Here is a 15,391-nt window from a genome sequence, read left to right as displayed (position 1 = left end):
GTATTGCGGACGTTTTATTGGAGCTTTGTATCATCGTGTGCATCACGCGTTATGATTCTTAACTTGAACGGAAAGTCAGTCCGTTGCGGCTTGTTTGCGCGGTTCCCCTTTTGGAGTCGAAACTGATGCGTGACGTCAGGGTGCAGTCCATACCTTGCTGATCGTCATTTATGAAAAATTTATGATTTTCATTAAAGGACACGTAGGAATAATTAATCGAGGAGACAACGCCTATTCCTTTTTTTGCGATCTCGTGCGTAACACTACGTGCGTAATTCTATTAAGCTTCATTAATTGTTCACCCTATTGTCGAAGTTTTAAAAATATACCGATCTCGTCTATCTTTGTTCCTAGAAAAATATAATGCACAGTGCTAATACCGGTGCGGAGTAATAATAGCTGAAATTGAAAATAAACCGGAGCAAAAATATCTCTCTCTCGCTTGCGTCAACGACGTAAGCGTTACATCGGAGAACATGCACCAACCGCGCGTAACGAAATGTAAACGTACATCGAATTATTGAAAATATTAAGATAAAATTACGCGATGCGCCATCCGGAACTACGACACGTGCTCCACTTCTCGCGCGTGAAACCAGTCTCGAAAAGAAAGGAAAACAAAAAAATAGGAAGGAAATTAGAAAACCTCCTTGATTTACAAGGCGCGCACGACGCTTGCGTAATTTGCCTTCGTGTTTGGCAGATGCTGTTAAAGCGGCCGTTTAACAGTTTAACAACGTGTTCAACAATCCCCGAGTCCCATTGGCGCACCTTCCTTTTCATCGCGATGATTAAGTTCGTGTCCATCTATCTTTATTCTCTTGCCGGTAATGCTCAATTAAGTTTCGTGACAGTGATCGACGCCTCTCACTCGTTGGTTGTCGGACAATGGACCCTTCCCCCTTCTCCCCCTTATGAAATGCTGCCCTCGGCGATGCTGGGACGTTTCTTTTTCGGTGCCCCGCCCTTTTGCATACAGAGCTTAGCTCAGCTCTGCTCGAGCTGCCCGACGATCCGACTCGTCAACATTCTAAAAATACGTGACGACCGTGATCCAGCGAGACTTTTATTCGGGAATGCGAGACCAGATTGCGTAAGCCGAATCCTCCTCGCGCTGCCGGAGCCTGCGCCGGAATAAATCCGGCGCGTTATGCGCCTCGGCGACGCGCAGCGCCGCCGAGATCCGCGGCGGCCGAGTGCAAACGCCCACGCGCCACTTGGCGAATTTCGAACACGCGCTATCTCGCACTTTGCGAGCGGGGATCCCCCGAGATTCCATTGTGCATCGGCTTTTATGATCCTTTTTTTGAGTCAAGAATTACCAAGCATCGAGGTTACTGACAATGTTTTTTAGCTTTTTTTTTTAAGGAGATCCTAGAGTCGTCTGTATTACCGCACTGAGAAAAATTTTCATCGGATAAATCGATTAAATAGTTTTCCGATTAAAACAAAATGAATACGTTTTGTGATGATGGATATGTACGATCATTTTCTTTATCTTTGATACAAAGATTTTTAATCGAATATATCCGTTTGTTACTATGAAATTGGATCATCCGATTATATCTAATCGGATATTTTTCTCACAAGTAAACCTACGGAAGTGTCACTCTCCGATTTTTCTGAAATTTGGATATATTATAATACATGAAAAACTAAGGGACACGTATTTTTTTTTAGCGGCGGAAAAACATATTTAGGGGGTGAAACGACCCCCCAAAATGGGGGGTAAAATGGAAAAATTGCGATATCTTTGAGACCAGTGAAGCGATTTTAATGATTTTTGGTATGAAAGTATCTTTCGATAGAAGACGAAAATCGGCCTAGGTATGTTGGAAGGGGAGTGAAAATTAGGGGGTGAACTACCCCTAAAGTGACCAATTTCTTGCTGCAAAAAATTAGTTTTGATCTGATCGAAGTAAAATCTATTAAAACTTCAAGAGGAAAGCTAATTAAGGAACACGTATTTTTTTGTTTTGTTTTATATAAATATTTGGGGGGTAAACAATCCCTAAATTGCCGCGTTCGTTTGGCATTGCGCATGAAACACCTTGTGAAACTATATTTTTTAACTGTTCGATCTTTTTAATATATTGGTTTTTTAAGTCGCTGAATCCGAATCTGAAATCAGATTTTCAAAATTCAATATGGCGGATCCAATATGGCGGACGAAAACTCGAAAAATTACTTGAATAGACAGTAACTCGACATGCGACTTTCAAAATACAATAAAATCAACTTTTGACATTTATTGTTAGTTATGTGAAGTGAATTAAACATGTTAAAAATATTAATCGTTTATAACAAAATTGTTTAAATAATGTAGCTAAAAAATGAAATGAAAAATGATTAGAGTGAGTTCCCTTGCCTCTCACTATTTTCTGTAAGTGTGTCAGAACACGATTCATTGTTAGAACGCTTATGTCAGGTAACGAAAGATTTTTTTTGTTATTTCAATTTTATTATTTTTTTTTGTCGTTTTAATTTTCTTTGTGTTTTTATTTCATTAATTTTTTTATTATTACTTTTATTTTATAAATGGCTGATTTGACAATTAAATCATTTTTTGTGCATAATACATTTTTTTAACGAATATCATGTATGCAAAACTTTCAAAAAATGATTCATACCTAGGCCGATTTTCGTCTTCTATCGAAAGATACTTTCATACCAAAAATCATTAAAATCGCTTCACTGGTCTCAAAGATATCGCAATTTTTCCATTTTACCCCCCATTTTGGGGGGTCGTTTCACCCCCTAAATATGTTTTTCCGCTGCTAAAAAAAAATACGTGTCCCTTAGTTTTTCATGTATTATAACATATCCAAATTTCAGAAAAATCGGAGAGTGACACTTCCGTAGGTTTACTTGTCAGTGCGACGATTAATTTTTTTAATAGATCTTTTCATTGGTTGCGCAGAATGAAAAATTCTTTTGCACGATATTAAGGAACTAATCTTGTGCTCTGTTTTACTCTTGTTCACGATTTCAGAGATGCACATATGCTCAAACTTTTTATTCCAATCAATCTTTTTTAATACACTTCTGAAGTCTCTTTTAAAAACTCCCTTATACTCTTTCCTTCTGCTTCTTTGTACTTGTAATAGCTACTCATTTTGTACGTACAAACTGCACAATACATATTACAAGCATATTATCATACGAGGCAAGCCATAAGTCAGTAATAAAACTGTAATTTTCGAAAATTTTTTCCGTTTTTAACATAAAGTCAAGGTTACTGACACGCATTTTTCTGTGTATTGTAATCGTGGAGAAGGATTTGTTGGTTTATGCAACCAAAAAAAAGTTTCATTGGAATAAAGTTGATGGTAAAACAGACTCCAGGATCCCCTTAAGCATCAACGAACGCGAGTCCCTTGAAAAAACTTGTCGACCCGGTTTACAGTTCGGCTAACGATATCGCAGGGAATGGAAGCCAGGACGAAAAAGTGTCGGCGACCACAGATTCACGCGTTCACGCGGGTTGAGAACGCGCCATGATTCGCCGCGCGGCACCATTGCGAAACGCCCACGCCTGGCGCGGGCAATTCGAACGCGTGCTAATTCCGGTCGTCTTCGAGTTCGCCGCGCGACCACCTTTCGCGCTCTGCTCTCCTTCCCGCCGCCGTCCGTTTCTTCCCCCCTTTTATCGGCCGATGTTTGCACGCCGCATTCCGCGATTTCTCGCTGTTTCGACGCGCTACCATCTGCGATCGGCCGCGCGATTCACGGTCGACGAACGGTCTTCCTCGGCCGAGGTGAAAGCCAGGATGACGTTCGCGATCGCGGTATCTAGCCGTAGCTCCATTCTTTTCAGCTGCGCCTTTTATGTACACTTCTTTTTCGCCTTGGGAGATGAAAGAAGACGGAAATCGGCTAAGAACGGGTACGGCTAGAGGGAACGGACTGTTTCTCAATGTGCTTGGATCAATGCCAAGGCGGATGTCATTGGAGGCACACGTAGCAGATGCGAACATTTTTCACTTTAAATTGCCCGGCCGTTGCCGGAGATTAATACACTTCGTTAAAACGATGAAACACTTGATGTAAAGTTGCGAGCTGGCGCTGATCAAATTAATTCGATCTCGAGTATCGTCGATCAAATTAATTCGATTTCGAATATCGTCGCGCGAGGCGATCGCACGTTACGTGCTTAAGCAAGAAAGAAATTGTTATTGCACGGTGAAAATAATGGTTCACTAATTACGAAGCGTTGTGCGAGATATTAGCGCCGTGATAACGGAATTGTTTAGCGTGAAGTTAACAGGTTGAGGCTCTTGATGGAAGAAAATAAGTTCGTGGCACACGAACCGCTAGGAACGATCATTAGCACGCATCACGCGAGCGCGGGAATTTTATACTTCTTAAAACGTTTCTAAATTAAATTAAATCGTTGCTTCAAATTATCGGAGCAATTACCGCGCGATTTTTTCCATCGGAATTACGCGAATTACGATAACGGACTCGTACATTTAATTGCCGCCTACGCGTTGCGACATTAATTAGGGGCAACGGTACGTCACGACCTGTATTTTGAGCGCGTTGTGAGCAGCTGCACACGGAGCGAACCGTGCCAAAATGAAATGTAATGTGTAATGACACGTTGCTCGCTCACCCGTTGGATGCGTATTGTGAAAACGTGCAGTCGTAACGAATGCGATCGTGATTCGAATTCCAGCGACACGTTTAGCCTTGTTTGCGCTTAGTTTCAATGTGTTATGGATACGAGTGCTTATCGCGCCGTTAGCATATTTCTACTATGACGAAAGATTTGCGTCACATTGGGTCTCTCAACGTGAGATACATCCTGATAATTGAGTGTGGTACCGAGTGCACCGTATTACTTCGAAGCAATATCAAGTCAGGCATCTTATCTGCCCGATGTGTATTATTGAAATTCAAAGTGTAATTTTTTTGCATGATTTGTTTGCACTTGTGTTATCTCTGGAAGTCAAAGTGCATATTCTTTAACAATTTATATATATATAAAATTAAATTATACTTTTAACAAATTGTTTTATTTTCTCATTCTAAATTATTAATCGAGTTCTCGTAAAAATAATTTAAATCTACTCTTAAATAAATGGAAAAATTATAAAAAGAATATTAATTGTTGAAGTATTAAACAGTGCCTTTAACCGATCTGAATCTGCTTTTCAGCGATCTTGAGTAGCTTAATGCAATTGTGCGTCATCCAGTTATATTCCATCTCGCAATACTGTGGGACACGCAATCGAAGCGTGCAAAATTAAACTTGGAAATTATGAAATTGCATCTAATAATTTATAATGTATCAACATTCGTTTCTTGTTTGAGTACAAATTGTTGACGCTAAGTGGATGAAAATATGTCCAAAAGAATAACGTCCAATAAAAATGTATCGCTTGCACGCTGAAGTGGAGGAATGTAATTCAGACGTCATCGTGCACCGCCACGTGTCAAAAATGTCACACGCATTTGCGCGAGGTCGCAACGCAACCTATAAACTACAATTGTGTTGCTAGAGGGACGGCACTATCACGTTGTAATTTCTAAAGGCACACAAATAGTCCCGAGTGCCACTTTATAAAAGACATTCAGTACAGAATGCTACAACGTGTCAATATCTTCAACGACGCGTTGGTTCACGCACGCAATCTCTTTAGAATGCGCTTTTGCAGCCTGAGACTTGAAGTACTACAAAAATATCGACTATAAGCTTTATTTTTGTCCCATATGGAGGTAACAAAAATGAATTCCTCGCTCTGAAAATCAAATGAGACTGCAGTTAACCCGAAGTGTGCGGAATTGAGTGTTTGAATTTCCCGCTTTCAAGGCCGGAGTGGTCAATTGACTCGTATGCTTCTCAGATTGGCCAGAAGAGGCATTGAGATCGATATCGCAAATAATTGCCAATATAAGAAATTTATATAACAAATATGATTTATAAATTTATAAAAATATAGAATAATATTATTATTATTATTATTCCGAAGAAGCCAATCTACAAAGTCGCATGTTGTATCGCATAATTATTAAAAATATATAACGAGGCAATAACATTTTACAATTTTTCACGTATAGTCATCGTACGTGCGCACATCTGTATAAATTCGGAATCATCTTATTTTCACAGAACGAGGTTATACAATGGCCGAGCAACGTATTAAAGACTCCACGTAAAATAACCCGATCGCCAGAATTATTCCTAATTAATCATAGTTATCGGCTCCGCGTGTCCTCGTGTGACCGTTCGGAGCACCGCTAGACATCGAATAAAAAATGTGAGACCCAAAGAGGCCCCGAGAGGCAGTGAAACGGCCCGTTCGACACGATGTTCGAATTGTCGGCCCGGCGATTCGAACGGTTGGGCGCGGTATTTCCGGGGCTTTGCGCGCGGCGACACGTCGATCGGCGTAGCGATACTCGGGCGCGCGCGCAATTCGTGCGGCGGTCGCGACGGGCACCGGCGACGCGGTGCCTGCGGTTCGCGCTTCGTGCAGGCGTGGTCGTTCGTCTCGTTGCTGCCGTCGCCGCTCCCGCGGTGGCTGCCGGTGCGTGGCGACGCGACGGGCGAGAGGGAAAAGTTCGAGCCTCGGCAAGGGCCGCCGCAGGGACTACTTGACGCGCGGAAGGACGCGGCGCGCACGCGCGCCGCGACCGGTCGCGGCCATCTTGCGCTCCAGTCAACAGCGGCGGCCGCAACCAGCAGCGGCAGCCAGTGGTCGCCAGTGCACGACGGCTCTCCGGGTGCTCCTACGAAGTCCTCTCTTCCTCTGTCTTGCACGCGCGCCGGTCGTTCCCCGCACCCGTCGCACGCACAGACGACAGAGTCGCGTCCTCGCGTACCTCGCCGGGCAGTTACGCGCGCAACTCGAGCGTCTTTCCCAGCGGAAAGATCGGTCGGTCGGAGCACGTACGTCCAGCAGAGGCCGGCTCGCTCGCCGTCCGCGAACGTCGGTGGTGTTCTCCTCGCGAGGCCCGATTCGCCGGCGACTCTCCGTGAGAACGTGACACACACGCCAAGTATCGCGCGGGGTCCTCCAGCCTGGCCAGCAGCATGTCGGCGCAAGTGCAGGGCACCCTCCTCGACGTGCTCAAGAAGAAGATGCGGCAGACGAAGGAGGAGATGGAAAAGTACAAGGACGAGTGCGAGGAGTACCAGAGGCGGCTGCAGGTGGAAGTGATGCGCCGCGAGGAAGTGAGTGAACCGCGATTTCACGCCCGCTCTCGACGTGTCCTCTTCGCTTCGCGAACGCCCGTCGGGAGAAGCTTCCTCGTAGGCGGGCTCTCTTTCTCTCTCTCTCGCTCTCCGCCGTTCTCCCTCTCTCTCATCGCCCGCTCCGCGGTCCCCCCTGGCAATATCGCGAACGTCGGCAATCGGTTTCGGTTTCGGCGATCGTCGAATATTCGATCCGGACGTTGATACTCCGGAGGTGATCGACGCGCGCAACCCCTCCGAGGGCGTTCGTCGCCGATTTCCGCCCACGCTTGCGATCCCCGTTCGCGTTCTCAAATTCGCCCTTCAGCTAGCAGGAACGCGGGCAAGTGCGGGACGCCGGCGTCGGCGACGAGCGTGGCATCGATCGGCCGAGTGTCGGGCACGTCGTCGTCGTCGTCATCGTCAAGCCGCCTAGCGCGGGCGGGTTAGGGGCGGGGAGGAGGAGAATCTCGAGAGCGCACGCCGACTCGAGACATTCTTCGTACACCGGCGAGGACCGGCTCGCGAGCGCTCACCCTTCCCTCGGAGGACGCGGGGAATCCTGCGTGTGCGATTGCAAATGCAACTGCAAGCCAGCCGGAGCGGCCTGGCGATCGCGCGGCGCGACGGAATCGATCACCGTCGGCCGAGCCGCTCGTCACAGTCGACCTGACCGAGCCGAGGGAACGGATATCCGTGCGAACGGTCCCCGGGGCCCATCTGGACGCCCGTTATTTTATTGCGCGCGTGGAGATCTTCCTCGCCTCGCGAGACGGCGACGTTGTAGGTTTATTGTTGGGCGCTTGCTCAAAAGTTCGTAAGGTCACACAAGGGTCACGTGAATGAATTGCCGCGAGGTATGAGTCGAGTGATCGATCAGCGAGATCAAACTATCCCGAAAGATGGCACAAGATTATTGATAACAAAATGACTGATAGTTTGATTAAAATATTATGTATCATCTCGTTGTTATTAATAAATTAAGATAGCTTCTATCACATACGAATTTTTGCAATGAGATATCGTTTCATTGGGAGATATTTTATCTTTCTTTAAAACGTTCATACGTCTTTAAAACTCTGAATTCGTTTCACTGAAGGTTGCTTCTCTTTGCAACGACAAGATTAATTCTCATTGATCAGTCTATCAAATTTTATTTCAGCTTTCGCCAAGAAAGGACTCGGTTTACATTATATTTCTTACCTACACTCATCCGAGATTTGATTGATCTTAACTTTTAGAGGGCTGGCAACGCCATTATATTGGCGCCGAACAAGCTTGGAGACTCTACGGAACATATATAGGTTATATATATTTTTAATAAAAAACTTCAATTTTCCAATGGAAAAATGCCGGCCTTCTTAAGGGGGTATTCTAGTGTAAAAGCGGAATTTGTATGCTATTTTGGTGAATTTTTTTTGAAAAAAGTATAAGGTTTTTTGAGGCAGGGTTTTCCCTGCTTATTCATACATATTTGGTGTATGTTTCCAAATTTTTGTAGTAGACAATAACTATAAATAAGCGCTGCACATGATATTAAATAAGAACATGAAAACAAAAGTTGGTCCATGGTTCCCATGATTTCAGCTGTTCTGCTCATCTGAAACAAAAAAACCAAAGAGATTCTTAATTAGTATGAGTGTGGCTATAGCAGGTACCAGAATTAAAAAAAAATGTTGAAAATTTAAAACATGACTTCATTGAGAAAATTAAGTTTCGATTTGTGCCATTTTTTTTCACCATTGAAGGGCTGTAGAAATTCCAAAAAACAATATTTCGACTTGATTGTGGTAGGGGCTATAGCCACACATATACTGAAGATGTGTGCAAAAGCCTGAGTCAATTGATTAACTGGTTTTTGAGATATCATGGGAACCAATTTGAAAAACATGGTTTCGAGAAAAACACGTTTAAAGTTTTTCATACTGATTACATAGAGATAATGTTACTTACGATCAATCGGCTAGTCCAGGGCCATACAGGGGACATTCCTCTTGTTCGTAGAAGTCCTGCAGAGCTGATCTCTCTTCCCTGCGATTCATTCTCTGATCTCGAGAGAAGTTAGTGGAGCACCGCTCCGAGCGGGTGATGCGAGCTTCGTTCCGGGAGTTTGCGTACATCACCGCTTGCTGACCAATACTAACTCCCATCACGTTCATAAGTTTGAAAATTGGCATAAATCCTTTATTGAAAATTATAACTGCCAAGAATGTTGCTATTTCAACAACTTTCACGCCAGCATGGAGATGTTTTGGAGCAAAAGTCCAAATCAATGAATTTAGAGATTAATTGTACCATATAACCTGTACTATACAGAGGCTCCAATTCAAATGTACGACCTTCAAAGAATAACGATCTTCCGATCCTACCTAAAATACTAACACAATGCTCTGTTGTGTGCCGCGCGGTCCAACCGCCGAGCGCGCGCCAGAGGTTATTTTCTATTAGGTGCTATTACTTTGTTAATTTTGCGAATCGGGCTAAATCTTCTCGCAGACATATTTTCCATACCATATACTTGCAAAATATGCCAAAAAAATTCGATTTTTCTGACATGCTACACTAGAATACCCCCTTAAGCTCGGTGCACCTTATCAGTCCGCGTGAGATTCGCGTTATCACGGTGCACGACGATCGAGAGTCGCCTCGGCGATCCAGAGTTGGTTTCACTCACTGCGCTCACTCTTGTAGTAATTATTAATAGACCTCCGATAACATTCTTCTCAGAAGTTTTACTTTTTGGCACGGTTGTTGCACGGAGCAATCGCACCGAACCGAGCGAAACTACGTGATAACAGATAAGCACGCCGACGAGGCGGCTGGTAAACAAAGTTGCCGCACATTCCAAAGAAACTCCGCGCATCTCTGCGCATGAATTCTATTTGAATTCCATTAACTCTGTTCTGCTGCGCACGCATTAATAATTCGTTTCTTAGGTTCGAGTTTAACGCGTTCTCAATGAACGTGCGAGAGAGAAAGGTGAACGCGCGATTCATATTTTCCTGAGGCTGCACGCGCGTCGCGGCTATAATTTAATCATCAAGTAACCGCGTAAAAAAACTATTATCTAAACGTCTGCTAAACTGCATATAATTATATCACATTTTCTGCGAGACCTTTGCTTCTCGAGCTACTATGATTGATACCTTCGTATAGCTCATGATTCATTCGTCGCGAGCATTGCGAGATAGAATTTGAAACGTATCATTTATCTGTTTATTATAAAATTAACTAACTACGAGTTAAAGTGCATTCAAGTGTACATAATGTAATTGAGCACTAAATCTTTAGACAGTGATTCGAAATTAACAGGATTACGGGCTCCGTTACGTCGCGATCCGTTAGCCTCTGTTACTGTGGGACTGCTGTATTTGCAGTACAACAATCGTTAGTTGTACAGCCTGCTATCTATTTCAGGAAGTTCCTCGTGCATATTTTTCGCGGCATTCTCTTTACGCGAACATGAAAATTCAGCTCGTGGGCATTAAGATATTCCCTTATCCGCGCAACTTTTTTTTCAGATATTTTAAACTGTAAAATTGAACGATGCACGAGATTACCGTGCCATCGATATTACCGTTCCCAATGCGTCGAGAGTTTTTCACGACGAGATGACATCATTATGGGGAGGACTTGGGAGTTACAGCATATTGAGTCACTTTGCCAGCACTCGTAAAGCACTCGGCTACGTGGCGCAGCGTGCACAAGCGAGCCGAGCCGAGCCGAGCCGGAGCCGGAGCCTCCCGGTGAGCGTTCATCAGCCTCGATTTAACGGATTTACACCACAATCTTGGCCGATTCGCGCTTCTTTTTTGCTCGCAAGCAGCGGCACAACGTGCGTGCCTCGCCAAGGTGCGGGAACACGGTCGCCGAGTGTCAAAGTCACGATCGGCTGATCCGCAAAATTGCCCTCGACAACAAGTAGTGCGACCTGCCGAGCCAAACTTGTGAAATATTAAGGCACGTGCGATCCATGCGGAATGAGAGTGAAAGGAAGAGCGTTCCAAAGTGATGATCATTCATTTTCGGAATTTCTGAAACGCTCGAAATGCGTAGACGCGTGTGTCTCGCACGAAGACGTAGAAATACCGTTATTTAATTTCAACACTATTTAGATATTTTCTATAACGAGACAAGGTAGTTTTCTCTGGGGAAGTATCATTTAGACTATCAGTTGAGAATATTTCATCGTTTCACACACTAATAACATTTATCAATTACCATGGTTTTATATTCGTGAAGGAACTGTAAGATCTGGAAAGATAGTCGAGACTGACAGGTCGTATAGAGGATCGGAATGAAAACAAGTTGATCACAACAGTAGGGGTATTGGCCGTACAGCCTAAGACCTAGGCGTGTGAACCAGGGATCCCGGAGAGTTCGAGTTCAAATCTAAGGCAGTCTCCTAGTTATTTTTCGCCTCTTACAATTCAGAAGTGGGATAAAATCTGCTACCCCTCGAAGACAGTTGAGATTCATCCGCTACCCCTCGGAGAGGAGGGAGTTGAGAAGCAGCTGGCCGGTAGTGAAGCCTGAACATGGAGGTCGGGACGGACTCAGAGGAGTGAACCAACATGGAGATTGGGAAAGACTCAGAGGAGTGAACCAACATGGAGATTGGGAAGGACTCAGAGGAGTGAACCAACATGGAGGTTGGGAGGGACTCGGAAGAGTGAACCAAAAATGGATGTTGGGAGGGACTCAGAAGAGTGAACCAAAAATGGAGGTTGGGAGGGACTCAAGTGGAGTGAACCGACGATTTGGAGACATTCGGGGACGAATGTAATGTCAGGCTGGCCGAGCTGTAAGATCTGGAAAGATAGTCGAGACTGACAGGTCGTATAGAGGATCGGAATGAAAACAAGTTGATCACAACAGTAGGGGTATTGGCCGTACAGCCTAAGACCTAGGCGCGTGAACCAGGGATCCCGGAGAGTTCGAGTTCAAATCTAAGGCAGTCTCCTAGTTATTTTTCGCCTCTTACAATTCAGAAGTGGGATAAAATCCGCTACCCCTCGAAGACAGTTGAGATTCATCCGCTACCCCTCGGAGAGGAGGGAGTTGAGAAGCAGCTGGCCGGTAGTGAAGCCTGAACATGGAGGTCGGGACGAACTCAGAGGAGTGAACCAACATGGAGATTGGGAAAGACTCAGAGGAGTGAACCAACATGGAGATTGGGACGGACTCAGAGGAGTGAACCAACATGGAGATTGGGAAGGACTCAGAGGAGTGAACCAACATATGGAGATTGGGAAGGACTCAGAGGAGTGAACCAATATCGAGATTGGGAAGGACTCAGAGGAGTGAACCAACATGGATGTTGGGAGGGACTCAGAAGAGTGAACCAAAAATGGAGGTTGGGAGGGACTCAAGTGGAGTGAACCGACGATTTGGAGACATTCGGGGACGAATGTAATGTCAGGCTGGCCGAGCTGTAAGATCTGGAAAGATAGTCGAGACTGACAGGTCGTATAGAGGATCGGAATGAAAACAAGTTGATCACAACAGTAGGGGTATTGGCCGTACAGCCTAAGACCTAGGCGCGTGAACCAGGGATCCCGGAGAGTTCGAGTTCAAATCTAAGGCAGTCTCCTAGTTATTTTTCGCCTCTTACAATTCAGAAGTGGGATAAAATCCGCTACCCCTCGAAGACAGTTGAGATTCATCCGCTACCCCTCGGAGAGGAGGGAGTTGAGAAGCAGCTGGCCGGTAGTGAAGCCTGAACATGGAGGTCGGGACGGACTCAGAGGAGTGAACCAACATGGAGGTTGGGAGGGACTCGGAAGAGTGAACCAAAAATGGATGTTGGGAGGGACTCAGAAGAGTGAACCAAAAATGGAGGTTGGGAGGGACTCAAGTGGAGTGAACCGACGATTTGGAGACATTCGGGGACGAATGTAATGTCAGGCTGGCCGAGCTGTAAGATCTGGAAAGATAGTCGAGACTGACAGGTCGTATAGATGATCGGAATGAAAACAAGTTGATCACAACAGTAGGAGTATTGGCCGTACAGCCTAAGACCTAGGCGTGTGAACCAGGGATCCCGGAGAGTTCGAGTTCAAATCTAAGGCAGTCTCCTAGTTATTTTTCGCCTCTTACAGAACTAAATGTATTGATCTTGTCCGCCACTAATTGATATAAAAAATTTTACAGACACTTAACGTTAATTTAAAAGAGATAATACAGAGGTATTCATTATACCTTTCCCATTAATTGCATTTCACATTTACTTCAGGTTGAAATATTATTCAGGTTTGTGTTTCGAAAGAAAATCTCGCATAGAACGCCACATAGGTATATCGTGCGTGTCGTGTAGAATGTGGATACATTTATTCCGCCGTTAGACCGTATCGAAAGAAGCCCGTCGACCGTTTCAATATCCTGTCGCACGAAATGACAGGCTTCCGTATCCTAATTGAAAACTTAACTCAAGTCTATGGATTGTTTACTATATCATTGAACGTGGCAGATTATAATTGGCTCTTTACGCATATTATTTAATATGCATAACGCATGTAATCAGACATGCATACGCGCAATAATAACAAGTTAACATGATCTCACCTTTCAATCTATTCCTTGTTCAATGCATCGCATCAACGTTACGTTAACATTAAAGAAAATGTATTTTTCCACTTTCATACACAGAAAAAAAGAATATTCTTGTTTTGAAAATATCTTTAGTTTCAACGTGGTAATCTTGAAATAAAATTATACTGCATTAATTATATTAAAATTATATTGCGTAATTATATTAAACGAAGAAAACTTGCTTGAATAAAGCCATTTTATTATAGTTCAAGCAAGAACAATATATTCCTATTATTTAAAAATAATTTTCTTCTATAAAAAGGAAACAATGTTAGATAGAAAATAACATTTCACATCAAATCAAAGATTATAATGTTATAATTATATTGTATTCTTGAGGTGGCAATTATAATATTGAAATAAGACTATAAATATAAAAATTGAAATTTAAGATTATTAAATCCTTCTAAGAAAATTATAGATTATTGTTGCGTATGTACCGAGCAATGAACATCTTAATTTTATATAAGTTTTGATTTGACATTTTTTTTCTGCGTATTGAACATCTATCGCATCGGTTCGACCTATAATGTAACTCGTACGATTTGGTTATTATTTTTTTAACCACGATTATTTTTTGGAGCTACATTAAGTTAACGTAATATACCTAAGTAATACAGTAATTGACCTGATGAATCCAGTGACTCTTGCAATTAAATTTCCGAGCTAGACTGTGAAGCTTCACGGCCCCTAAACGATATTACGTAACGCACGAAGCGAGGGTCCATTTTCCGGCATGGCGGTGAAAAAGCCATCGCAAAAATGCAACGTGCACTCGGGACGGAGTGCGCTCGTTAATGCGGCGGGATGCATTTTAAAGGCCAGCGGGCAGACTTGCTGAGGCCGCACTAATGAGCTTTTGTCACTGCGCGACGAAGTGCACCCTCGCGTGCCGTCGTAATTTTTCCTTTTTTTTTCTTTTTTCTTGAATTCTAGCAGAGCGCGATGATGATGCGCGCCGTATCGCTCGTCATCAATTGATTCAGTTACGCGGGTTTTTATCGCTGGCCAGACGGGATGGGAAGGCGCGATAACGCGAGTTTTATTGATTTGCTCGCGCATCGACGCGATGCGAAGGCGATACCGCTCGCAGATCCAGAATGGCAGCGAGTATCGAGTCGTGTCGAGAAGTTTACATAACAGAGCACGTCGACGTCTTTCCTTCGATATGCCTGGCCTGGGTGAATTTATTTACGAATGAATGTCAGTCGTTTGGCCGGTGTCCTGAACGCTAGAGAAATGTTACGCGATTCCTTCGAGCTCGAGGAGTCACTTTGATTGCACACGCCCCGGAAAAGACAAGCATAACTCCAATAAAATTTATTGGAAAACCAAAAGACAAACTCTTACCCGGACTTGTCTCGCAATGTTCACTTTCAGGATTAGTTGCGGAAAAGACAATTTTCTTAGCTTTCGCAGGCGGCGAGCGATCAAGTTTGGCCTCGCGATTATCGTGCAATTTAAAGACTCGCCACGTTAATAATTCCGATCGCGCTCGATGCCGATCCAGTTGGGGATAGAAGGATCAAATTGCTATGGGAAAGGGTCGGATGCGAGGCGGAAGTTTGGCACACTTATCAGCGTTGCCGCGGGCATGATCACTGCGATGACCTGTTCGCT

At 44.1% G+C, this 15,391-nt stretch overlaps 1 protein-coding gene across 17 annotated transcripts in view; it reads left to right on the top strand.

Annotated features, from left to right (window-relative positions):
• LOC105278576 (tropomyosin) overlaps positions 1 to 15,391 on the top strand; it is a 46,235-nt gene that overhangs the window by 10,650 nt on the left and 20,194 nt on the right. The window contains exon 1 of one of the 17 annotated variants that reach the window (XM_011337776.3): positions 6,651 to 7,180. The exons of 13 other annotated variants lie outside the window; for them this stretch is intronic. In XM_011337776.3, coding sequence (XP_011336078.1) covers positions 7,040 to 7,180 — 141 coding nt within the window. In that variant the 5' untranslated portion in view covers positions 6,651 to 7,039. Of the gene's footprint in view, positions 1 to 6,650; positions 7,181 to 15,391 lie in introns of those variants that run through there. 3 more of the 17 variants (XM_011337775.3, XM_011337774.3, XM_011337773.3) reach the window with 3 other exon arrangements.

Source organism: Ooceraea biroi, chromosome 10 (genome assembly GCF_003672135.1).
Source record: "Ooceraea biroi isolate clonal line C1 chromosome 10, Obir_v5.4, whole genome shotgun sequence".
Lineage (NCBI taxonomy): Eukaryota > Metazoa > Arthropoda > Insecta > Hymenoptera > Formicidae > Ooceraea > Ooceraea biroi.
The sequence above is the reverse complement of the archived record's forward strand: the minus strand, read 5'-3'. Positions and strand labels throughout refer to the sequence as shown.